At 39.8% G+C, this 27005-nt stretch overlaps 1 protein-coding gene across 2 annotated transcripts in view; it reads right to left on the minus strand.

The window, feature by feature from the left end:
- Positions 1-4497: 4497 nt before the first annotated feature.
- The window catches only part of PTDSS1 (phosphatidylserine synthase 1), a 33026-nt gene continuing 10518 nt past the window's right edge, over positions 4498-27005 (minus strand). The window contains exons 5-13 of one of the 2 annotated variants that reach the window (XM_075743659.1): positions 24442-24600; positions 20780-20931; positions 18673-18814; positions 17660-17772; positions 16072-16137; positions 11691-11790; positions 10466-10534; positions 9862-9931; positions 4498-7903 (exon numbers count right to left, since the gene is read on the minus strand). In XM_075743659.1, the coding sequence (XP_075599774.1) occupies positions 7794-7903; positions 9862-9931; positions 10466-10534; positions 11691-11790; positions 16072-16137; positions 17660-17772; positions 18673-18814; positions 20780-20931; positions 24442-24600 (981 nt within the window). In that variant the 3' untranslated portion in view covers positions 4498-7793. Of the gene's footprint in view, positions 7907-9861; positions 9932-10465; positions 10535-11690; positions 11791-16071; positions 16138-17659; positions 17773-18672; positions 18815-20779; positions 20932-24441; positions 24601-27005 lie in introns of both variants that reach the window. The other variant, XM_075743658.1, reaches the window with a different exon arrangement.

Here is a 27005-nt window from a genome sequence, read left to right on the forward strand (position 1 = left end):
TCAGGCTACAACAAAACCAATACAGGTTTCTGCTGGCGGTGACCCTGTACAGAACTGGACTGAGGAGAGCAAGGACACCGTGTTTCCTCCTGCAAGGAACCAGGGCTGCAATTTCTTCTCTCAGCTGGCCACAGACAAGTTAAATGACCTGGAGGTTTTTTTCCCTAAGCCAATAGGAACATCTCAGTGTTAACAGATAGAAGTCACAGTAATCGGTACAGGTCGGGTGCTATGTTGCAGTTTGTGACTAACAGGATTTTCTGAATCTTAAAAAAAAATGCTCAGTGGCGCTTATTGGAAAAATGGGAATTCTTTGCAGATGGTGTGGAGTTCTGAACACTGACTGAAACATACTGAACCATCCTAAACTCTGAGCCACATAAAGACATGAAGCATTAATCACCCACAGGCAGTGGCTTCCCTTTCCCAAACAGGACGGCAGGGAGGAGGCACGGGCTCATCTGAGCAAGCAGGTGAACTCACAGCTTCATTGCCACGGCCGGGAACTCAGGCGAGCGTGCAGCACGGCAGAACTGTGACCCGCTCCAGCTGGGCCCCTGCGAGCAAAAACCAAACAACCTTTTCAAACAGCGGTCACCCTGTCCCCCCCCAATGCCCTACACAAAGGGCAGTGGGAAGAGGAGGGAAGCCAGAGGAACCCTGCCCAGAGCTTCATCCCAAAGATCCTCTGGAGAGAGCAGTGCTCCCTTCAAACGGGGAAGGTACTCAGACAACAAATTGGTAGTCTGTGTGTTTGGTAGAAACTGAAATAGAAGTCTTTCGCTCTTGCTCTCCAAAAGCTAGAGCTATCATTTAACATTTTAATTAAAAGCCTCCTCAAAGCTACTCATTTGATTTTATTTTGCTTTGGTTGTTCTGCAGCAAGTTTAACAACACGGGCACTTTTTAGGCCTGTGTGTTTGGCACATGTAATTAAAGTCAACAGGAGTTAGAAAGTCTTTAAAACGGAGCCAGGGTGGCTAAAGCCAGTAGCCCAAAATTAGAAGCAACATTTGAAAATCCAGGTCACGTTCTCTGTGTTTGTGTTACAGCATCACCTAGGGGCTGCAAGAGATTAATGCCTAATCGTCCTGGATGTTACAGAGGGACATATACAGACTTGGATGCTTCCAAATGTCCAGGTGCACAGCAGTCATCGTCACAGAGACTACGCTCAACCAGGCCCTGACATTTGGATGAGAAAGTTCATCTGCTAGATATGTATGTATGTGTATATATATATACACACAAATATTTTATGCATTTTTTAAAGCAAGAACCACTGAAATACTGAACTGGAGGGCACAGAAGTTGTAGAACATTCTTTGGATCATGTCCATAGGAATGCTGCTGCTGTAAATTCCCCTACTCCGAAAAACATTAAATAAGCCATCCAGTTATTTCATGATCATCTGCAAACTGAGATCCATGAAAACTATGAAAATTAAACCCATGTGTATGCTTCGTATAGTCTGGCACTTACAGCGTTGCTGATTATAGGAATTCAATGTTTACAATTTACATTCTTTCCCAGACTTTCTTTTTTCTTTTTTTTTTTTTCCTCTGAATTGAAGTTAAAACTCACTTGGTCTTACCTTAATATAATTTAGACTGTTGAGGGCAGTAGGTTGCTCCTTCGCGAGGCACACCTGCAGCTGCGGCGTTGATAGATGAGTGCGCAGGCATACCGATAACATGCATCTCGTTGGGCAGAAGCCAGCAGTCTGGTTGTCCTTGTGCTTTCAGCCCAGCGTATGAAGAGCTTGTGGCTTTCTAGTCCCATTTTCTTTGAATAACAACATACGTTCTCGATTCCTGACCAGCCACGCAAAAAGCAAATGCAAAGTAATGTGGGGGATATATTTGTCCAAAACACATTTCCACCCAGTTTTGAAACTGCATCTTTAGGGAACTACCTTGATTTGCTAAGGTAAGACCAGTCCCTGCCAGGCCTCCAGAGAACAAAAGTATGTGGAGGCAACAGGTAGAGAAGGTGTCAGAGCACACCTGGAGGATAGGGAGACAGAATATTGCAGGAGGTATTTTGAGCATATGAGGCTTAAAATCAGCACAGAAACCTCCAGTTAAACCCCAGCCCATGTTCCTGTAGTCCTTAGTGCTCCAGCATGGTCAGATGGAGAAATACCAGTGGGAAAACAGTGGCAGAGGGGAGTAGTGCCCGGGCCTGTGGGCATGTTACCAGGGTGGAGTGGAATGCAAGTGCTCGGACATCTGGAAAGAAAAAAAAAAAAAACAAAACAAAAAAAACCAGAGCACTGTGCTCCTTTTCCTTTCCAAGGGAAAAAGCAAGCCGAAGCAGCAGTTCCCCAAGCAAGCCACACAGGGGAGAACTGGTTTAGTGCTTCCAGGGTAAATTTCCATGCCAGTGACCAAACCTGAATGAACTGTAGATATCAAAGTAGGCATGGACACAAATATCTATTTCAATCAGTACCATGCCAGCTTTTGGCTCTAGCTTCCAGTCTGCGCCAAATCATATTATCAAAACAGTGTGCAATGTGTGCCACAGGATGACTGAGCAGAAATGTACCCGTCTGGATCACTTGACCCTTCCCTGACACCACCAATTACAGCTCCACCCACAACAGCAACTACCAAGACACAAAATAAGGAGCAATCCTTCAAAATAGCAGAGCCGCATGCTTACAAAGGAGCACATTTTTCAAGTTTTGCTTCTTAAAGGAAGTTTCTTCCAACACTGCAGTATTTTTCCAGTATTGTCAATTACAACCTCAGAATTTATGGGCTCCTTCTAAGTTAGTATTCAAAAAGGTAGGTCATGGTGAAGAAAAACCTTTCCCAGCCAGGCAGAAAGTCCCAGTATTCACTGCCTGCAGAGAGAAGGAACTGAGGAAAAGAGGGAAAGCCATGCTTCTTTGCACACTAGACATCAGGCCAGTGCCCACAGCAGCAGAGGAGCCATCAACAGCTCACAACCAGTTTTCAGTATAAAAACAAGTGGAAACTGCTGTTGTGGAAACTATGGCAGCAGTGGAAGCCAAAGGAAAGTGTTTCTGGTACTCAGTGACACCTTTATACCGGCAGAAGTTCACTTCCTAATAACCTGTTTACAGCTCTTCTACAGGAAGTCTCATTTCTTCTTTTAAGGTCTGTCATGAGACCATCTTGCAACTCAGTGTATTGGGTTTGCGTGGCAAGGTTGTGGTAGTGAGGGGACTATACGGGTGGCTTCTGTGAGAAGCTGCTAGAAGCTTCCCGTGTCTGATAGAGCCAATGCCAGCCGGCTACAGGATGGATCTGCCGCTGGCCAAGGCTGAGCCTATCACTGACAGTGGCAGCACCTCTGGGATAATGTATTTAACAAAAGGAAAAAACAAAACCACCAGGAACAATTGCAGCTGGAGAGAGGAGTGAGATGTGAGAGGAACAACTCTGCAGACACCCAGGTCAGTGCAGAAGGAGGGGCAGGAGGTGCTCCAGGCACTGGAGCAGAGATTCCCACGCAGCTGCTGGAGAAGACCATGGTGAAGCAGGCTGTCCCCCTGCAGCCCATGGAGGTCCATGGTGGAGCAGATATCCACCTGCAGCCCATGGAGGGCCTCACACAGGAGCAGGTGGATGCACCCAAAGGAGGCTGTGGCCCCGTGGGAAGCCCACGCTGGAGCAAGCTCCTGGCAGGACCTGTGGACCCATGGAGAGAGGAGCCCACGCTGGAGCAGGTTTGCTGGCAGGACTTGTGACCCCATGGGGGACCCATGCTGGAGCAGTTCGTGAAGGAGTGTAGCCCGTGGGAAGGACTCGCACTGGAGAAGTTCATGGAGGACTGTCTCCCATGGGAGGGACCCCACGCTGGAGCAGAGGCAGAGTGTGAGGAGCCCTCCCTCTGAGGAGGAAGGAGCGGCAGAGACAACGTGTGATGAACTGACCACAACCCCCGTTCCCCGTCCCCCTGTGCCACTGGGGGGGGAGGAGGGAGAGAATGTGGGAGTGAAGTTGAGCCCAGGAAGAAGGGAGGGGTGGGGGAAGGTTGTTTAAGATTTGATTTTATTTCTCATTGCTCTACTCTTATTACCAATCAAATAAATTAAATTATTTTTCCCAAGTTGAGTCTGTTTTGCCCATGATGGTAACTGGTGAGTCATCCCTCCCTGTCCTTATCTCAACCCATGTTACATTTTCTCTCCCCCATCCAGCTGAGGGTGGATAGTGACAGACTGGCTTTGGTGGGCAGCTGGCCTCCAGACAGGGTCAACCCACCACACTCAGCTCTTCCATCCAATAGTAAAACAAATCCAAACAATAATTAAAGACAAGACTTATCCTGTATACTAGAGAAACTTCAGAATATTATCAGATCTGTTGCTCCAAAATAATAAATTACAGCAAATCTTAGTGTGTACTGTAGGCTACTCAGGAACGACTGTGTTTATCAGCATGCAATTACACAGAATAAAATAGCTTCTGAGGGCAGTATGTAATCATTTCCTATGCCTTGCAGGTACAGACAAACACACATACTGGTGACATGGGTTGATTTACTGAGTTATTGCAAAATACAATTATTTGCAATCAATACAGAGCAAGTCTATTCAAAAACTATTAAATACATGGTAACATCTGTGTCCTCTTGTGGTAACAAAGTAAAAAATATTAAAGTTTTAACAGCTGGAACATCAAGTGATGATCTTCACAGAAGAGTAACAAAAGCACTGGTTGAAATCACACTCCAAATATTTAATTCAATGCAGCGTATATCTATGCAGCAACTTCAATACTGGAATCCGGTACTCAAGGCTAGCTCTGGTTCACTGAAAACCTGCATTTTAAAACTTTCCAATTTTATTTAATCCACTACTAAAAGTTCTTGCCACTACCCTCTGCTAACACCATGCTGCCCCAAATTAGCCTCCCTTCAATGACTGGCACCATTGATGGACAGCCTCTGGAGGGCCAATTCAGGTCTCTCCATAGCAGCAGGGGAGACCACTAGAGGACAGAGAAAGGAAAGAACATCAGAAGCAGGAAAGTAGAATGAGAGGCTGTGACAGAACAAGTAGTTAAAGACAGGACAGCGCATCCATGACTGTTACAAAATACTCTTCAAGCAGCAGGATTCATACATGGATGCTTGTTGCTAAACAGCTCAGTGATTTGTCACTGTAGGTGTTACACACACACAGAATTCAGCAATAGCGCAGTAAATGATAAAATTGGGATCACTAATTTTACAGCAGTGATCAAAAGCACCTTCCAATGCCTGACAGTGCAAAGCTCACGCCCAAAGACGATGGGGCTGAAAATACAGTTGTCAAATCAGCAGAGGACTTGTGAGAACGCATGTGAATTCCAGCCAGAACTGCTGACAGAGGACACAAAGTGCCATTTTCCAACCAGCACTTGAATAGTTCTCTTAAGTTTCCCCTCTCCCTAGTCATCCCTCTTTTAAAGCAGTAAAAAAAAAAAAAAAAAAAAAAAAAATCAAAACCAAAACAACCCAAACAAACACAAAAAATGAAGTAAAAAGACTTCATAGGAAATATTTTTAAAGGTGTTGTCAAACAACATTTCTTCAAGGCCCAGGCTAGGCTGCTGTAATAGCATACAGAAGTCAGCTTCCAACATTGCCTTTCCAATATTTTTAGGGTGCAATTCAGCAGTGTGAGCACCAGGTCTGCATTTACAAAATGTGTGCTTGTCCCCACAGGCAAGTAGATATTGTACTTCAGCATCCGCTTACACATGTAAGCTTTGTATACATAGTTGGTGTGTATACACCTTGCAAGTACAAAACAGGCCCTTACCTTTGAAAATCACAGTATTTAAAATATCTAAGCCATTAGACTTCCAACCTCTTGCTTTGGTATTGAATCGATAGAAAATTTACAATGCCATTCTTCAGTCTTACACAGACTGAGTTATTAACCAAGAAAATAAAAAAGTAACAAGTCCGAGTATCCAAAGAAATCTACAAATACATTCATCAACATGTAGTACGTTACGAATAAGGAGACAATACATGAAATTGCTATAGTATGAATGAAAACCAAGTAGTTGTAGGAAAGCCTGAAAGTCGTCTTAACATTTTTTCTCATGTAACATTTAATGTCACTGTAGCAATGATGATATAGCAGCTTCTACTATGTTACTTCCCAAGTTGTAGGTCTTATGTTTGATTGAAAAGAGAGGTGGGAAATGAAGGCCCTCTGAGGAGTTCAGCAGCAACACTTAAGTGCATTGAAAACACTGATAATCTGTGGCACATAGGAATTAATGGCTTACACAGGATACTTTTTTTCTATTTACAGTATCATACACTTGTATAAAGTCTCTGCTGCATTTTTTTTAGTACTTAGTCTGTGGCAAATCACAGTAACGTTATCCATAGAAAAAGGAAATCCCGTTTTCTTCTGAAGACTAAGTGACTAACGGGTATTATTTATACTTGCTTGAGCTACCTACCTCTCTGAACCTCACGAATCCCAAAATCTAATTGGCATAAAAACATTTTGATAACTTAATACAGGAACTGATTGCTCTTGATTGTTTACCTCTTGACTTAATCATTATGTTCACTGCTGGAGAATGATCCACTTTGCTAGATGTCAGAATTAATACAAAAAACCCCTAACAACACACAAAAAAACCACCAAACCTCCAAGAAAGAGTGACTTTGCTGTTGTGTATCTGACTGCATGACAGGAAATACCAAAGCAACGGGGTATATCACAGTAATATCATGCTACCTCTCAGACACCAAAGACTACAGCAAGTCTTCACAAATAATTATGTTTCTGGAAGTAGTAAGCAACTCAACTTCAGCAAAAAACTGCCTTATCACCAGGCTTCATAGGGCATCAGAGCCTTCAAAGCAGTTTCTAATATCAGTCTGAAGGCACCGGGATTTCTGGTTCCAGCTGAGGCAGAGGCAAATTAGAGGGGAACGGGAAGAAACATTGTGCACGTGACACAGCTGAAAAAATTACATGTTTGCACTTGAAGATGCAAAACACACTGCAGTAAAGGCAAAAAACCAACTAAACAACATGACATCTGTTTCCAAGGGCAGAAGGCACAGCCCTCTACTTTGCAACAGGTTTTTATAGAAGTATTTTAAAAACTTACAAGAAATTGAATGGGTAACAATCAATCAAGCAGGAGAATGCAGAACAAGAAAACCATGTTTAAAGGTCAATTTCACACCCTTTACAAGAAACCTGGACCCATTTCTTTGCTGGTAAAACCCTGTCACCAGGTCTAAAGAGCCTTTACATAAAAGCAAACAGCTGGATACGAGTTAAATTAAATATTTACTAACTGTTGTATAGAAAAGTTTAGTTGTGAGACTAAGAAGGGCAGAGTTGCTTTTAGTCAAAGGATTGCATACTTTCAGAAAACAACAAAAACACAGTAAACCAAACCAAAACAAAAAAATTCAACCAGCATGCCAACTGATTATCAGTTTACTAACTTTTGTGTTTAAGTCCTCAACTAAGATATTAAAAATGCACTTCCAGCACCTGAACACAAACCAGGGTGTACCTGCTAGGACAATTTTTTTCTTTCCAGCATACTCTTCATTAGCTTTTGGTGCCACATGCTGAAGAACCTAGATTTAAATCAGTGAATGACAAGTGTCAGCAGGCAATGGATTTGCACTACACTGGTGGCTCCATCTTGATCATCCTTTCATTCAACACCTCCTTTTTTAACTTTTAAATTTAAAAATCAATCTTCCATTTGGAAATTCAGAGCCAGGTCTGATTTTCTTTGTCACCTCTGGTCACACTGTAGGATATCTGCAGAGACCACTCTTATTTCTTGCCGATTCCATTCGTTACTTTCGATTTGGAGTGTCGATTCCTCCTCCTAGATGAATGGCTTTCACTATTGACTGAATGTTTTGGTGGACTACTGTCAGCACCTGCTGAGAAACAAATATTTTTTTATTTTATATATGTATTTGACATTGTCAAGCTCTTGTCTAAAAGACAGTAAGGCTTTCTAGAGCTACAATGTTTACAGTATGGATTATTTCAGGCTAATACAAACTGGTCAATACTCGTACTCCATCTAGTGGCCTATTTGCTTTTTTTTAAAAAGTGGAGTTCTTAAGACTTCTGTAAAATTCTTCCTCCTCCAAAAATTCAGAAGTTTGCTATAGCAGAATATAGTGGTGAAACATCGTCCTTTTTAAATGACATCAATAATTAAACTTCCACATTTTTATTACTGGTATGTACTACTATAAGAAATTAAGAACTATGGAAGCGAGGTCACAGATCCTTGTAAAAGCACATTTCTTGTTTTCAGTCTTTCTTATGACAGACCATGTTTGACACTGAGAAAGCAGAGGAAGACAATGGGAACTGAAACAAGAATTCAAGAGCAAAACATGAAAGAGGATGAAGTTTATAATTAATGAAGTAACAGAAAGTTAGAGAAAGATTTGCTTGGCTAGATTTCTCCAGCATGTATAAATGGGAAAAACATTTTGAGTGCAAGCAATTTTTCTCCAAAATATAAAATCCATAAATTTACTAAACTGAGAATAAATTAATATTGGCATTGTCGTGGTTTTACCCCAGCCGGCAGCTGAGCACCACGCAGCTGCTCGTTCACTCCCCCCGCATCGGGATGAGGGAGAGAATTGGAAAAGTTAAAGTGAGAAAACTCGTGGGTTGAGATAAAAACAGTTGAATAGGTAAAGCAAAAGCTGCGCGCACAAGCCAAGCAAAGCAAGGAATTCATTCACCACTTCCCGTGGGCAGGCAGGTGTTCAGCCATCGCCAGGAAAGCAGGGCTCTGTCACACGTAATGGTTACTTGGGAAGACAAAAGCCATCGCTCCGAATGCTGCCGCCCCCCCCTTCCCCCAAGCTCCTTATAAGCTGGGCATGACGTCATATAGTATGGAATATCCCTTTGGTCAGTTTGGGTCACCTGTCCTGTCTGTGTCTCCTCCCAACTTCTTGTGCACCCCCAGCCATCCCGCTGGCAGGGCAGTGCAAGAAGCAGAACAGGCCTTGGCCCCGTGTAAACACTGCTCAACAATAACTCCATAGAACAAAAACATCTCTGTATTATCAATGCTGTCTCCAGCACAAATCCAAAACATATCCCCACACTAGCTACTATAAAGAAAATCAATCCTCTCAGCTGAAACCAGGACAGGCATCCAGAAAAATAATCTATGAAATATAAAGAAGCTCTGCCACAGGTGCTTTTCAAGCACATACCAAGTAAGAAATATTTTTAATGATACAAACATCTGGAGCATAAACTCTCACAGATATAACTTCCAGGTGTGAATCTTGGTATTTGTTCCAGAAGCAAGACCACATGAAAGAGTTAATGGAAGAAGCAGGTAAATTAACTGACCTCTAGTGTAGGGAAAAGAAGTCAGATAAGGCTGCCTTTGCTTAGAACAGAGAGACCTGTTTATGACCAGCAGCACTGCATCAACTAGGCAAGTGTCAGTAAGAACACAAGCTCCAGGGCACATTCTTGACTGTTTCTTAACAGGCAGGAATAAAAACACAATTCACATTCATAGGTTTCAAATCAAACATGCAATGTTCAGAGAGAAAACCTGTCCACAACGGTTATGAAATGTATAATGCTCTAAACCTGCAAGAATGGCCTGGAATAATGGCAGAAAAATTCAGTTGCTTCATTAAAAAATAAATACATGTCCAAGAGTTAGAAGAGAAGAGAAAAGGAAGTAAAGTGAAATAGCTTTGCAGATGATTCATCTGTATAGCTCCTGCAGGGATGTTTAAACAAGTCCAGTTGTCTCAAATGCAAGTTTCTCAAGCCTCATTTCCTACTGCTGAGTCTTAATGATACCACTTTGAGAACATAGGTGCAAAAACGCCAATACCTCTACTGAATTTAGAATGAAGCCAGGAAGCATCTGGACTGTATGGGCTGTCTTCACTTTCTGATAAGGTCTGCAAAAACAAGAAGGACACATGTCATTGGGATGCTGGTGGTTCTTGTCATCATCACTTCTGTTTGCAATTAGACTTGTAAATCTAAACTGTGGCAGAAGTCCTCATAAAACATTCTGCCAGTACTTAAGACTTTTCCTTTCCCTTCCTAGTTAGAAGGTACAACATAGATGATACAATAAGAACTCACCACTTGCCATGTGATCTGTTGTGTAACCAAGTATTCTTAATATTCCCCTAGCATTCCACCTGTACAATGGGAACATTAGCTAACCATTCATCCCTGAATGCTTTGCTAAAATTACAGTCTCATTTTGAGTAACTAAGAAGACCGCATTCTTTAGAAACCACAGTGTAATTTGGGATCTGTCCAAGGCCTGCTGAATTCAGAGTTCTTTCTATTGACTTCAGTTAGTCTCTGGACCATCCCCCCTCATCCCCATTTATACTAGCTCGGGTAAAGAATTCTAATGTCTAGGAGCTTTGCACTTTTAACTCTGGTATAAAACAAAAACAGGCTTCCTAATAAAATACCTTTTCTCGGTGGCCATAGTATTCTGCGTACCAAACCATACCATATAAACACAGGAAAGTTGTAAAGGCCTAAACAAGGAAGAAGAAGAAAAAGAAAAAATAATAATCTGTAAACCTTTTTCAAATTCCTTGCTGTTTCAAGATCTCAAAGTCCCCTGAGATTCTGCATTCAGAGACTTTCATGCTCTGTTTCTGCATCTTTTGTCAAGATGAGTAAGACTCATGCTTCAACTTCAAGGTACACATTCTGTCACCATGGAGTATGCAGAACAATTCTCAATGGGAGCATGAAAACACATACCGATCACCCACATACATGCAGGATACTCCATCAGAGCAGTTTTTGTTGTCACACTGTACAGTTGTCATACAAGTGCCTACCAACTGCCTTTGTAGGTATATTATCAGGAACCAGAAAAACAAATTCTCTTCTCCCTGCCCCATACTTCAGGCTGGGTTACATGTTTGGTTTTGTTGTGCTCTGATCCAGGGAGCAGTTCAATACTTTTCTCCTCTGAAGTTTTATGAATAAAATCGTCATGCTAAATAAGAGAACAATAAATTCTGACTCCCTATCACCTGTTCAAACTGTGTTCCCAACTAGAAGGGAGAAGTATTTATCTGTCAGCCCATTATAAATGCCTTATTTTTCACTGACCATTTAAAATGTGTTTGGCATCAGAGTTACAAGTCTGGCAAGACAAACATCCATTTACTGTTATAAAATGGGCATTTCATGCTGCATTTGCAGTAATCACACTTAAGTACAGAAAGTTGCAGGCTGAGTGAGAATGATTTGCCTGATAAAGCAGGGTTGTTTATGTAGTTGCAAGACTTCAGTGTGAAACAACATGCATTACTTATTAAAACTATTCATTAACTCCTGTTCCTTTCCAGCGGGCACTTTAGCAAGCACCAAAGTTAGCTTCAATTGAACTGATGTTTTCTCTCATAAAGCACCCTATAACTAGTGTTTGTTTCATTGTTAAGCACTGGTACAGTGGCTATATTCTGCTATGTCAAGAAATAAGAAAAAAGTTATTCTAGTCCTTTCAAAGTGTGCTCTAAATGAACTAGCATTTGCTTTTCCTAGGACATGCACAAAGCTCTTTACCAGCATTCCCCCACAATGATCCCCTGCTGCCAATGTTCCAGAGAGGAAGCTATTTAGATGCTTTCAATATTTTTGCCATGCTTTATGTTTCATGTGAGAAATCTCACTTACCACACAGAGAAGCCAGAACACAACATACAGTATTTGCGTTTTGGAAAAAAGATCCTGTCCAAACTTTATGCACACTATGGCTTCAAGGAAAGCAATAACCCTGTGGGTAAATGAAAGGGGACGGGAAAGTGGTTACAAACACTAAGGATTTAACTCACACACTCACAACCCAGACCCCAGATCAGCAGTTGTAAACAAGGACTACTCTCTGGTGAGCACACACCTCCTCAACACCACTATTAACTGCAGTTCTTTGGGAAATTCATTTTTCTTTCTATACTTTTCTTCAGCATAAACAGTATACAAAAAGTGATCGACTGGCAGTTCACAATTCCGCAAACCTCCGCTTGTCCAGGGAACAAACAGGAGCGTGTGCCAACTACAGAGAATTCCTCTTTATATCTACCACTGTGCTTCAGCCCTCATCAGATACAGTTCTTTTCCATGCTAAAAAACCAATAACCTCCCTGTTGGGTGAACTAGAACTGTGCTTTGGGTATTTCTCTACTAGATGTAGATTTACTACAATTCTTAATAGGCTACTTTGATTGCTTCAGACGGATTTTAATGACAAAGTTAACATGAAACAGTGTTTCAAATTCTTTGAGAATCCACACATTTGTTCTGGTTTATGTGTAAACCCAGGTCCATGCTACAGTATCGGAGGATTTGGGAAGAAATGTGAGAGGAAGAATTGCAGTATTTACTTTCCTCTCCGGCATTATAAGAATCAAAACAAGTATCTCCAGCTCTCTCCCTGTTACCAGATGTTTACATCTTTTCAGGCTCAAAGCTATGAAGGCTTGTTCACCACTTGGTGGGGAGCAAGGGGTTATGAATCCAAAGCTTCCATCATTTGCCATGGAAATATATCTAGTTTGTGTATGTCCTGGACACAAAACAACATTTTTTCTTACAAATACAAGTGTAGAAATGTGACTGGTGCAGCAAGAGTGTAGAAAATTGACTCTTCTCAAGCTCAAGCAAATCACAAAGATTTTAAAAACTATTAAATTTATAAAAGTTTAAGTATTAACTTGTTCAATAGTGACTTTGAGGCTGTACATGAGCACACCCATGGACACTCCTCCTCAAACATGTGCAGGCACACTTAACATCTGGTCAAGTGTTCCAGTCTCCCAAGCTTGATGCTGCAGGATGTTCCCAACCAGCACTCTCCACAACCAGGGAGCTGCCAAAACCAGCTCTACTGCTTGGCTGACAGCCAGCTCCCTCCATGAAAGAAGGGGGAAAGATGCACACATAACTTAACCATTGGCATTGCAGAGATGGTCCTGGTGCAAATAATAAATTACAGCTTTCTCTGTAGCATCTGATGTGACTTGCAGGATGATGAGTGGGGCTAAAACTTAGAATTGTGGAAGTAATGCCTAATTGACCAATACTGCAAATTAATGAGGTGCATATTGGTAAAAACTTGAAAGCAGTGTCACTCTGTTGGGTCACCAACTATTTTTCTTTCTTGGTTTTATATTATTCTTACTGATCCCGTTGCAGACTAAAAAAAAATAGTTAAACTGAACTACAGCAGTGGGAACAGAAAGACCACCATCAGGAAACAAACATATGAGGGTATGATATATTTGAAGGTATAAACAAAACAATAGGCTATTTTCAACAAGGACTCAAAAAATGATACAGCTGCTTGTACTGCATTTATACGATATTTCCATTATTCTTGTCAAGAATACTTGGGTTAAGCACATTGTACAAGAGGACAGCTATTAAAGTAGTGGTAAATCAAAAGATAGAAGAATGCTAACAAATATCTTACTGAAGCGTGGTAAGAATACTCAACGGAACTAAAAGACACTGTAAGTTTTCATTCAATCAAAATGGTCTTGTAACATCCTAACAGATACTCCTTTTTGAAAGGTTTCATCTTAATTAAAATGGTGCAATTTCCAGGAAACCTGTTGCCCTGACCTTGTTCATGCCTTATATCACTTACTGTCTACCTGTTGAGAGTGATGCTACAGTGTACGTCAAGTTGCAGAGAGCACAGTTTGATGTTAATGCAAAGCACTGGTTTTAATTGTTCCCATGGTTATGCTGTTACAAATTCAATCTGTGCTTTCAGAAGTGTTTCTTGATCACCACAGATATGAATATTCTATATATTTGCTTTTAATTATTTCAGAAATTATATTCTGCATAGTTAAATTACTGGAAGAGCGTTGCTTTCCCAACAAACAGGAACTCCTAGTGTTGCTCTGTTTATTCTAGCAGATTACAGAAGCAAGCAGTATCAAGGTGAATACAAATACTTACTCCATGCACATATTCCACGATTAGATCAGACTGTAGATGAATATTTTATTTCAGTTCTTATTATGCCATCATAAAGAGATATTTGAGCATCTATTTATTGACATGTATTACACTAATGTGTTCAATGAGAGCTTTGAACCAAGGTTGATAGTTGCTGTAATCCTTAACAATTTTTCAGAGCCAAAAGGCAAACATTCAATACCCTATTTCCCTTCAGCTTGCAAAAGACTGTGTTTACATTCTCTTTTAGATGAAAGAGAGAAGTTCATCTTTCTTGATAATGCAGAACTTGAATATTCTTCCCCCAAAATTATAAAATTGTTTAAAATATGTCTTCTTTTAGACTCTAAAATTACCATCTATCGTTCAGAAATTTTCCTTTTTTATATAAACATCTCAATTCCCAAATCACTTAAATACAGATTTTACTAACATGTCTGTATTCAAATGCTCATCTCCAAAATATCCACACAGTTGATCTGTAACTACTAAGATGTTTATGCACAAACAGAGCAAGATTATTTGATCCTAATTTTAAATTAAGTAGTTATATTAACTATGTGATTAATTAGTTATCTTCAGTACTAAAGCACCATCCATACCAAACCCAGGAAGACAGGTTACTCTGCCATGATCATTAAAAAATCCAATGCCCTTAAGGACTGTGTATGTTACAGCCTTTCTTTAGGAATCATAATGCATGTTTTGAGGACTGGGATCCTAAGTCAGGAGGTTTAGGCTTACAGAAAATATTGTCAACTCCTACTCAGAACCAGTGAAACTAAACAAAAACAGAGCTACTACCTTTTGTGTGTCCATTGGATGCTACAGTCAGGACTCGTAGACAGTAACAGATCCATTCAGGAAGGTGTAAGTTAGTGAAGGAGTTGAATATTTAAGCCCAGTCAAACCCAAGGAGACATGTGTCATGTTCTCCAGGGTACATTTAAAAGAAGAGTAGAAATCCCTTCATTTACATGGCAGCACACTCTGCTCTCATCTCAAAGGGGTATTCTTTACGCTGGTGCAGCTCACCTGAAAACATGCCTTTCAGGCCAGCACTGTTCCTAAAACTCTAACATCTCTGAGACTAACAGTAAAGTGAGATAAGTTTGCTAGAGCACTGTCTCTAAATTAGATCTAAGTATTTTATGGCTCATTGAAATCTTATTCCAATTTGAAACAGTAATAGATTTTTCTATTGAACACAAAACTGGTTCAGACAATCCTGGAAATAAGACATATACTAATCCTGACACAGAGAATGAAATAGCTCTTTTAATTTAAAATCATTGCCATCAGAAGTTAGCTTCTTGAATAGTTTCTTAAAATATATAATTTTTTTTTCTTTAAGACATGATTTCAGATCTTTTATGCTTTCCCATTTGTAAGCTTCCAAGTCATAAATCAAAAGGGACACTACCATGCTGCTTATTTACAAGAAACTTTTACCATGCCACAATAGCATATCCTTCTGGTTTCCAGAACAGTACATTTCAGTCTAAGCCATCTAGAGAAGGAAGTTCTCACCAGAAGCAGCCGTGCAACTCTTCATTTAAAGGTGTCCCCCAAGAGACACACTGAAAGAGAGTGTAGCTAAGGTAAACAACATTCACAGCATTATTCTTTTCCTTCTTTGAAAACAGAATAGAAATAGTTGATAATTGTAGTTTGTTTCACAGTCTTCTGTTGTTATTTCGCCAACAGCAGCAATGCCCACCTTGAAGGCCAGGTAAACATTACTCTGATGACAGGCAAGCAGTAGAGGCAAAAGCTTTATCCTTCTTGTCTGACTGAGATTATGGGCAGCAAGGCCAATGCTACTTTGAAGGAGCCTAGCTTTATCCAGCAGTTTCTAGTTCTTCCTTCTGTTGTTCTCCTTACTCATTCCATCACTTCCCATGTTATACCTCCAAATCCAGAATTTTCCTTTCCTCTGAACTTGCAAAAAGAAGAAAATCTCTCCATACTTTTCTTTATACTAAAAACAACACAAAACAAGGACTGGCTTCATGCAAAGACTGTTTCTGCGCCGGACTCATACTTAACACTTGTCGAAGTGTTTCAAGAATGCAGCAACAACACTTACCCGAACACCCAGCACTGAGTTCCCACCCTCTTGCACTGCGTATCTGTAAGGTATGCATAGTATTGCCTGAGAAGGGAAACAAAGGAATTCTTCAGTGAAGCTGAAAGTCCTCAGAATATTTACATTAAAAAAATGAGTTTATGTTACCAGTGTATCTATACTGAAAATGAAGTGCTGATGGTTGAAACACATGCAATCATGCTGGATGTCTACCAGATGGCTTCAATTCTAGGAGGACAGATTATCACATGGATCGAATAGCTTGAAACAACACAGAAAACAATCCTGAGAGCAAGGACCAGGAAAGTACCCAAACTAGTAGACTCACAAAGCAACATATTTGTCTCCTGTCTCTCCACTGAATCCCCAACTCTTTTAGACAAAGCACAACAGTTTCAAAAAGAATTAGAGAATAGACGACTTTGTCAACAGTTCGTATTTAATGTATTAACAACTGCATTTTCTTGAGAGATGTAGGTTTCAATCTTGAAAGAAACTGGATCTGGTTATTCCACATCCTGGATGAGTGCTCTAACCATTGACATGTTTTCCTCTCAAGCACAGAGTAGAATTTCTCACTATTTTGAAAACAGCCTGGAGTCCACTCTGCTCTGTTATTTATGCTCCTAAATTTCAGGAGTTTAGAGAGGGGAATTCCAAAGAAGTGGGACCAAAGTTCCTTTTCTCATTCTCTACCTCTGATTTGCACTGACAGATGGGGTAGACAAGTGTTATTAATCCAAAAGTACAAGGTTTGTTTAAGAATAAAGACTTCTACAGGTTGGCAAGTGCCATAAAAATACTTAAAAGCTCACTTGTACAGGAGCTTGTAGGATGTTTAAGGTGATTTAATCAACAGTGTGAAATCACTGCACATAACTTCAGACACTAACAGCTGCATTTTAGGAATAAACCAATGCATGACTTCCATTTAACTGTCCAAGATTACATCACTTTACTCATGAATGGGAAGTTCCCTGCCTCCAACTTCAAAACTGTGTGCTTTCTGTCTAACTCCAGCTATGTTACAGGAAAAAAAAAATTAAGGGGACTCTGCTAACAATGTGAAGCAGTGTGCATGACTAAAAGCAGGTTGTTTCTACACAACGGTTAACACCGCATATATACTGTTCTGTTACTCAGAATATGGTAATGTTCCATCTTTTAACATGCTAATATTTCCTGCAGACAAACAGAATAAGAAGCTCAGAAAATCCACCAGGTCTGTTTTTCCTCATCTACACTTTTGTGAGCACCTGACTCATCAACTTGGATACTTTCACACGCAGTCCTCAAGGTTAATGTATGCTGTTAACTCAAACACAGGCAGATACTATACAAACAGAAGATGGAACAGACTGGTTCTGCATCCCTGTGGAAACACAGATGTTTACATACATTTTACCTTATTAGTTTACTTGGCAGAAAATAAATTTTATTGAAAGTTATGATTGTTTTGCTTTCCATGGTGGCAAAAGCATAAATTTCTTGAAATGTGCTGTACTTATACACAAACTAAATGCAGTTCTTGGGTGCCTAGAAGTCAAGCTACTTTAAACTTAAGAAAAAAACATGGCAACAAAATTACCTTACAGTGGGTGCTGTAATGATTCCTATGAAGAGAATTCTCCCCCAGCTTAAAGGGTGACTTGCTTGGAACACAAAGATATGTTTCAAAAAGAATGTGTTCAACTCAGTCAGCTTAAAAAAAAAAAAAAAGTTAGTTAAAAGTCTTCAACTTACGTGACTTGTAATGAGTTACTACAGAAAGTGTGCAAAGATTAATATGGGAACTAAAACACAGAAGAAAAACTATTCATGCTCTAGTATAGCCCTACTGGTTAGATTGAGGATGTAGAGTCTAAGATTCCCACTCTAGGGCAAGGAATATACTAGTGAAGCAAAGAATTCTCCCCTAAACACCTCTATGAAAGCATTTGCTCTCTTTCTAGAAACCCATTAAGGGATCAGACACTAATTCACACTGCAGAGGTCTTCCGATAATTTTCATATCTTAAATCAAGTATGACTGACTGAGGCAAATTTGGTAGAGTAGAATAGATCATATAAAAAAAATAATGTTTATGTTTATGTCAAATTCAGCAAATTAAAAACATTAAAAAATAGAGGTTTTGGTGAAGTCTGCTAGCATTTGCAAGATTAAGTATCAAAGCAGTTGAGAGATATTATGGAGTCTTGCTGGATCTAGGCCAGAATTCTGAGTATCAGTGATCCATCCAACAGTCAATGGGAAAGAAAAAAACAAACAAAAACTACAAACCCCACAGCAAAACCAAACCAACAAAACCCCCAAACCCTCACTGTCTAGCAGTTTTTAAAACTGTATCAATTGCAAAGAGCAATCTGATAGCCAGTACAGCAATCTGTAACATTTGGGTTTTTCCACAGATTCTGTAATTACACTCCTGAACTATTATGTAACTCCCATGAACAATGCCCTGACCAATCCTGTATTATGAATTCATTTAACTGTGTATTTCAATGACAGACATACATTGCATTAGAATATCTTCTAGCTAAACACAGCCAATAAGTAACTGAGCTGATGGCAGCTTTGATTTCACAGAATTTATTTCTTACCTGCCAAATGATCATGAAAAGGTAGATTCCAGCCACTCTTTGAAATGAAGACTTAGGGTCAAACCAGCGGACATAGGTCCAGCTGGCTGGGGTGAACTGTAATACAGCTCTTTTGATTTTCCCTGTGGTCGTGTGAATGTCTCTAGAAAAAGAGAATGGCTGGAGTAAATACAAGGAATATACAAGGGGGAAAAAACTCAAGCAATAGCCATGTCACTGATGCTTCAGAACAGTCACACTTTTATGCTGATGAGCAAAGGTCTTCACAGACACAACCGTGTACCAGGAAAGGGTGAATTAAGAAACATAATCTATTAAACATTTCAGTCAGGGTCCATTCTGTTATGAAAGCCCACCCTCCTCTATCCTCAGTCAGTAACTAACTACAAAACATATCTACCATTCTTTCCATGAAGGAGAGAAACAAGGATTGCAATTCTGCAACCCCCTTGGAAAATCTAGAGGATATTTCTTCCTAGTCTATGCTGCCACTCCTCTTATCCCAAAGACTCCATGTTCCAGAGCTCACTATCACCAATCCTTCAAGAATCTGTCAGATTAATTATTCACTAATTGTATGAGGGGCTGGCTCCACAGGTTTGAAAATACGGCACTTGCAGCACACACAACCCCTGCTGTTCTGCTATTAGATGCATGTGAATCTTCTGGAGAGATGTGATAGCGCCATTAAAGGCTAGAAGGCTTTTAAATTCCCTTGTGAAAGGGGATGTGAATCTGACAGATGCGTTACTGGTTCTTGCTTTTCATAACATCAATTCAGATGAGCAACAGCATCCAAAGGACAGGGAATCTAAGAAAAACTCAGAGTTTCCTTTTCTGAAGGGCTAGAAGTCAATTTTTACCCTATTGCTTCCCTGGCCCTTCTGGACAAAAAAAAAAAAAAAAAAAAAATTCAGATTTTATATTTAATACTTGTGTTCTTTTAGGCTAGTGGGATCTTAGGTTAGGGGGAACCTTCTAATCTTTAAGATGTGTGCTTATTCAACAAAAAAAGAAAAAGAAAACAAAAGGGCACAAGCCAAAGCTGCTTATTCTATGCAGCAGCTCTTCATACTAAGGGTCAAAAAAAATGTACCCATCCATTTAAAAGAATATGAGGAAAAAATATTCCACAAAGACAGTAAAGACTAGTCCTGCCATAGATACTCTGCTGTTTTAACTTTCAGTGAACTCTATAAAGAGAGGGACCATGAACTCTATAATGCTCATTATTTTTCCTGAACTGAAATGCAAGAAAATTGAATTGAGACTAAAGGCTGGATGGTTCTCAGAGCAATTAACAAATTTGTGAGTAAGAAAAGAAAGCAGTACAGAACTTCATGCAGGGTATAAATTTGGAAGCCAAATCCTTTGGCAATTCATTGTATTTGATCCTGTTTCATCCATACCATTGGTAACGTGCAGATAACCATGCTTGCCACCAACTGGCAGGGAAGAAGGCAGGAGAGGGGCAAAAAACTATGGAAGAAAGCATACCTGGACAGCTAGGATCGGACACTTACTAGGACATAAGCTGTTGCCCTTTTACACAACAAATGCTACTTTATTTTGCAACTACTCCATGTATTTTAGAGGCTCAGCAACAGGGTAAGGCAATTAACAGCACAGGTACAATCAGTCTGGTTCCTCTTCTGCAATTACAACTAGCACTGACAGATTGCCACACTAATGCCTCATCAAGGTGAGCCCAAATCCCGTTCAAAAACACTGTATAATGAGAAAACAATTACAATTTGTTTTGTTCACTGCCTTCTTCAAAGTTTAACTTGTCGAAAATAAGCTGAAAAATGCAAATAGCTTTACTACTTTCTATTTTCATTTGGCATCAATGCTCGCAACTTAGATTGCAAAGGAAAATTACATATACATAGTCCTATTTACAAATATATGCTGTACAGTAGCATTACTATGAGATAGATTTTTAACATTTAAAATAAATTTATAGCATTGTTAGCACATGCAGATTGCATGCTATTTCTATACCACATGCATTTTACATATGCAAAGAAGAAAGTCTGTTTCCCAAGGAAATGAATTTAATATTAGAACATCAAACAATGTTTATCAATCTTTAATTTAGACCTACTTGAAGCTTGCCCAGTGATAGGTCCTCATCTCCAAGAAACGACAAACTACCATGCCCAACCAGATGCCACCCCCGTTACAAAGCAGGATGTCCAAAATGACTTGATCCCACCAGCATTCAGCAAAATTAGGCAGAAGGTGCATGAAGAAGAGCTACAGAATACAGCAAAAAGATTCTGGGTGAGCAACAGCACAGAATTCATATAAATTAACTTTTTAAGTACACATTCAAAATTCAGCTTTTCAGTACATGTCATATTTCAAGGACATGAGCCACAACCACTGAAATTTGATGGGCATCCTTCTAGTAATTGCAGGAGACCTTGGACAGAACCACACAAGACATCAGAGGTTTCCTTCTCATGATTCCTGGTTGGGGCTATGCTGTATATAAAGATATCACGCAGCTCTTGGCCTCTCAAAAATGATACACAGAATATTCACAGAAATGCATGAAACAAGCAAAACTACTGCATTTCGTGGAGAAAAGATGATGTTTTGTGCTTTAAAGAAAATAAATTGAAGAGAATCTTTGTTTTGTTTTTGCTAAATAGTTCTAAGAAGTATGTTTTCTAAACCAGCAACAAGATGCAGTAAGCAGAATGGATGCACTTCTAAGAACTGTCAGTACTGAAGAGTGTTGGGAGTTCAGGACTTAAGACTTGTTCTATTTCAAAACTCTTTCTTTCATTTGCTACTTTTAGGAAATTTAATGACTGTAAAAATATTTAAGGAGTTCACCAATATTTCAGACACTACAAACTTTGCTGCTATACTTGACCCAGAATGGCTCAAGAAGCTAAAAGGATATTCCACTCTCCCTTCCTACTTGTAGGCATTAAGGATGAACGTACTTTTACAAAAAAGAGAATTGGAAAACAGGCCAGAAACAAACCAACATCAGGCTGAAAAGCTGACACCATCTGGATATATCAAAACATATGCAGTCCCTTAAAGATTTCCCCTGGAAAGTGCACAAATCAGTTACCTCTGAAGCAATCTGCTCCTTTCTGAATACTCAACTGAAGATCACTATGAGGCATCAGTAAGGCAATTAAATGTATTTACAGATACATTTGGTGACTTAACATTTTTGGCAGAGTGAAGGAGGACAACTAGCCAGAGTTACAGCAAGTATAAACATAATTTACTGAGAGCTAGAAATGGATTCAGCGCCTCTCATTCTCCTTTAAGAGAAAATAATTGTGTTCTTATTTCTACAAGAAAAATCACAGCAACCCAAAAAATAAACTGAAAAAGTTGGCTGTGGACTGGAAATCAAGACAGCCATGTGTTAAGCATTCCCTTTGGAATATTCAAGGACATGCTTAACAAAACACATTGCAAACTAAAGAATATTCTTACTTCCACAAAAACAGTACAGTTTTTGTTAGTTAATGTACATATACTGTGTCTGTGGAAGATTATTTGCATGATTTTGTAATAAAGTATCTTTTGTTAACAGATGTATAAATAACATCCAAAAAAACAGATGTGGGAAAAGGAACAAGAAGTTTTTCTGTATACAGCAAGAATGAATACTGATCCATTTATAATAAATTACAGTGACTGATATTGACAATGACAGTTCCATTGAAAACTCTTGCAAAAGTATATCAAAGCAACTTGGTTTTCTCTGACAAGGCTATGAGAATTTCAACTTGTAGAAAAGAAAATTTGAATTTCTCTTCAGGACCCAAGCTATACAGTGTTGCTCGTTATCCTGCTACATTTCCTCTTTCATGTTTTTAATTAATTTAACCTGAAAGGCACACTAGGTTATGAATCTCAATCTGCAATAATCCAGTCAAAGGAGCCAGTAAGGCAGCAAAAAACAGAGCACAGGTGTTAGCCAGGCCACCTCTAAGGTGCCAGCTGTTTTCTCAGAACTAGAGACCAAGGTCTGCCCGCATCCCAGCTTTAATCCAAGTGTAAGAAGCACAAGCCAAGTGTCCCATTTCAGAACAGGGAGCCAGCTGAAATCCATTAAAGCTAATAGGAGATGCACAGCTAAATCCCTGTGTAACTGCCCTGATAACTTCTGTAGGTTTCTAATGACTTTCCTGAATTAACTAATTCATTAAAAGTCCATTTAAGTGGTGATAACCTCTCTATATGATGAGCCTTACCCAACATATTGTCTGTTCCAATAATCTGCCTTTCAACATCAGGGAACACTAGACACCTCATGCAGTATCAAATTGAAGATGATGATCAACTGAACGATAAGAGTGCATGTGAAACAAATCCAAATTTATTCTTTTCCAGAGGGAAAAAATGAGTACAGTAATGAGCAAAGTTGGTTTTTTGTGGATGGATACTTGTGAAATCCCAACCTTAAGCAGTGTCAAAATACCTTAGAAAACAGCGTATCCTTCGATGCCACAGAACAAAATCAGGTTTTGAAAAGGAACTCATGGCACTAGTATTTTCAAACCCAGAAGTTTAATTTTAGACAACTAAATCCTCATCTATGTTTCAGAATTATAAATGCCTTGTCAGATGAACCAAGCATTCTCAAGAAAGCAAGCTCTACATAAAACTATGATTTAAAAGACTAAATTCAGGTGCTTACATCTACACTTAGTATTTTAAGTGTGACAGGTTAGACTACGCTGTCCCAGAAACTGATAAACATTGGAATTTTTTTTCCTCTCCGAATTGTCCAATCAAAAAATATAATGAAATTAAACTCATTTTTATAGAAATATATCTTTGGATTTTAGGTGATATATATTCTACTAATCAAGCGCTAGGTTACATGCAAATGAATAAATATTTAAAGTAGCAATTAATCAGCTTGAATTCTTAAACCAGATCTAACAATAAGGACCAGCAGTTCAAGCAACAGTCAACTGACTGAATCAAGTCGAGTATCAAGCATCTGTGTTTATTCTTCCAGAACAGGATTTAAAAGTGCCAACGGTCAAATGACATAAGCACGTGCTTGGGAGAACTGCGGTAAAGCTCGATAACAAAAATAAGTCAGTGGTCCTCCAAACCATGGTGCAGGGGACTGCACTGCATGTGAACTAGCTTCGATCCAGGTCTAGTAACAATCACATTTTTACGTCAGCGAATGTGAACAAACTAGGCTTGTGGGGTACAATTTAACAAAAGAAGGGCTATGCACTCAGGCCTCACGACAGAAAACACACCGAATGGTGTCTTGCCATTCCATATGGACGTCTCCTCATGGGTCCTCACACCTTCCTCAGGGATCCCTCAACTCCATTTCACTGTACAGTATGCATGACTATACACAATGCCTAATACTGTTGTATTTGGGGTACGGGAATCATAACAATAGATTACAGATACTGCAAGGTGAAAAAGAAGAATTGCTCTGTACAGGGAATATTAGTCAACATCTGAAGTAGCACGAGTGTGGACTGCCATAACAGCAGAAAAACATGGATGGCATCAGTAGGCTGGCCTAGACTCCCCTCCTATTCAAGTAGTAGTAAGTCACTTACCTAAACCCTAGTTTGCTGTTATCCACTAATGCAACTGCACCAATTGCTCAGCATCTGGTTTATAAGGCTTAACATGTAAATCTATACTGAGAACTAGTGAGTCATCCTTCTAATAACATTCATACTTCCCCCCAAGAACAATTCAAGTCTCATACATTTGCTTAATTAAGATAAATGTGTGGCCTACCTCAGTGAGTTCCCAGGTGATGCTAATAGTCCAGCACAGCCCGTAGCTGCGGATCAGCAAAGCCTTCATAGCCCAGCCCCAGAAATGCCCAAAAGCAAATATATCAAAGTGGCTGAGGATTCTCTCCCAGGTGATAACATGACAGTTCACAGCATACTCCTGTTAATGAAAAGAAATAAACCCAACAAAAACCCTCAATGAACAGGCAACTTCAGAAACACTAGAATGAAGAAACTTCTTTCTATCCAATGTAACAAGCGTGAAATTACAAGGATATTAAAATATCCATTATTCCACTTTTTATCCTTCTAAACTCTGAAGGCAAACTTTCAGTATTAAGACTCAGTGTCATCAAAGTACAGCTGTAATTTAAAGAGAAATAGAACAGACCTTGGTTCTTGAAGGAGTGTGTATTTCTTATGTGACAGAGGAACAGCAGGAGCAATAAAATCAATAATAATAAAACCAGCAAACCATACTCCAGAAAATAGTTATTTGCTTTTCTTTGGGGTCTTGATTTGAAATAACCACCTTTCCCAATTTTCATGCTGTCTGGTGTTCAGATGTGGCTCATCACTGGCTAATCCTCACCAGTTTGTGATGTTATGTTACTCATTTCAAAGTTCATTTGAGTATCTTATCAATGTTCATTTGAGTGTCTTATTTTCCTCATCAAAGCAATTTCCCATAAAACATTCATATTGAGAAAGTTCAGTCACAGGGCTGAAGGGAAAACAAAAATATCAAAGGGAACTTGCAACTGTTCTGTCACAGATGAGTGGCAGAATCCTTAAGAATATTAATTAATATTCTAGTCATCAATAACAAAGGAAATGTGTTCATAATGTTGTACAGCAAGTGCTAGAAATCATTGCCCAATTAAAAAAAAAGACAAATCTGTGTGCTGTCACGAGACTGCATCTGTGGGGTTCTGTCTCCTCACTGAGTATGCACATTTTTAAAAAAATCCCTCCTAAAATACACATTGCCACCTGCAGGTGACAACACAGCAGTGCTCAGTGCTGCTGAATTAAGAAAGGATTCTCCTTCAGGCCAGAGCTATTGCTAATCCTGCACAAATGAACCATGATCAAGTTGAAAAGGGGATGGCAAAGAAAGATTTAAATCCTGGTCTCCATAAAGAAAAGAATGCACAATTTCACACAAATACTTCTCCTATCTCTCATTCTCCCTATCAGGAGGCAGCTAAGTCCCACTATGAAAATCTAAGTAGCCCTTACTGCTGGCGCTCCCTGAAGTGAAAGCGTGGTACTGCTTCTCACACAGGCCAGGGCTGCTGGTCAGTCAGAGAAAGATGCACCACCTGTCCTAAGGATGGCAAAGCTGCACCATCAGTGCACATACCCAAAGAGATCTGAAACTGGCTCATTTGCTGTATTCCCAGTACAACTGGGAACACCTTGGCAGAATGGTGGACAAATCCACACACACTAGAGCTTCCTTCCATATTTCTGCTTCCTTCTCCTCATACATATATGCAGAAAAACATCCAGGTTCAAATCTCAAAACTCGGAGTTGAATCTTCACTTTCGCACCTTGATCTACACACCCACAAAGTCTTATAGCCATTGTGTTTCATTTCCTAACAAAAGCATGAGAAGTACTAAATACGCAATGGAATGTGCAACTCCCTAGCTACGCCATGATATCTGAAATTCTATCATGAGTGAGCACAATGAGGTTAGTCCAAAAGTAAACTTTTTTCAGGTCTCTTACTGTTTTGGTTTTTATTTTTACTAGGCCATCTTCCCCTCTTATCTCACCTTTCCAGCTGCAGCTCTGCCAGTCATACAGTGAAATGTGTTGAACTTTCTTTTATACTCAAGCAACTTTGCCAGCCCTGCACAAGACACCAAGCTGCAGTCTTCATTATAGTTGCACTTCAAAAATTTACTCCAACTTTAAGTGACAGTATCAAGACTGCAAAGTAGTACAGACTAAGTTTCTGCTGAGTGCTACAGTCACGAAACCTGCCGTACTGCAGTTCTGTGCCAGTAGTAATACTAGTCCTCTGCTGACTTGAATCTATTTATTTCTGACTTAAATGACAGGAGTGCCAGGTGAATCTGACTTACCAACAGACTCCTCATGTCAGCTCCCTTTTGTTGCTCAGCAACATCACTAACTCTCATGCTCCACTTAGCAATGTGTCCTCCCACCACCTCAACAGCAGGCTGCCCGCGCCTCGCCACCACCGCATGTCTCCTGTGGAACAGAAATCCACAGCCCAGCTCTGGGTGCTGGGGCTGCACAGCACATACTGCTTGATCAGCTGAGGTGCAAGGCCTGAAGCATCTAGAGTTTTCCAAGTAAGGAGGCTGTATGCAGCCCTCACTATCCATCAGCTAACATAAGCTTACTGCACTGTAAAGATTTCCATTCCCTTGTGAGAGCTACAGGGCAGGAGTTTGCAGCCACTGCCGATTAGTGCTGTGCAGTAGTTCACATATGCAGGAAATTGCTATTTGGCTAAGATAATTAGCGTACTTCCTTAGTTTTGAGGCATGAGTCTGATAACAGCACCTACTATGGTGCCCACACTG

Source organism: Balearica regulorum, chromosome 2 (genome assembly GCF_011004875.1).
Source record: "Balearica regulorum gibbericeps isolate bBalReg1 chromosome 2, bBalReg1.pri, whole genome shotgun sequence".
Taxonomy (NCBI): domain Eukaryota; kingdom Metazoa; phylum Chordata; class Aves; order Gruiformes; family Gruidae; genus Balearica; species Balearica regulorum.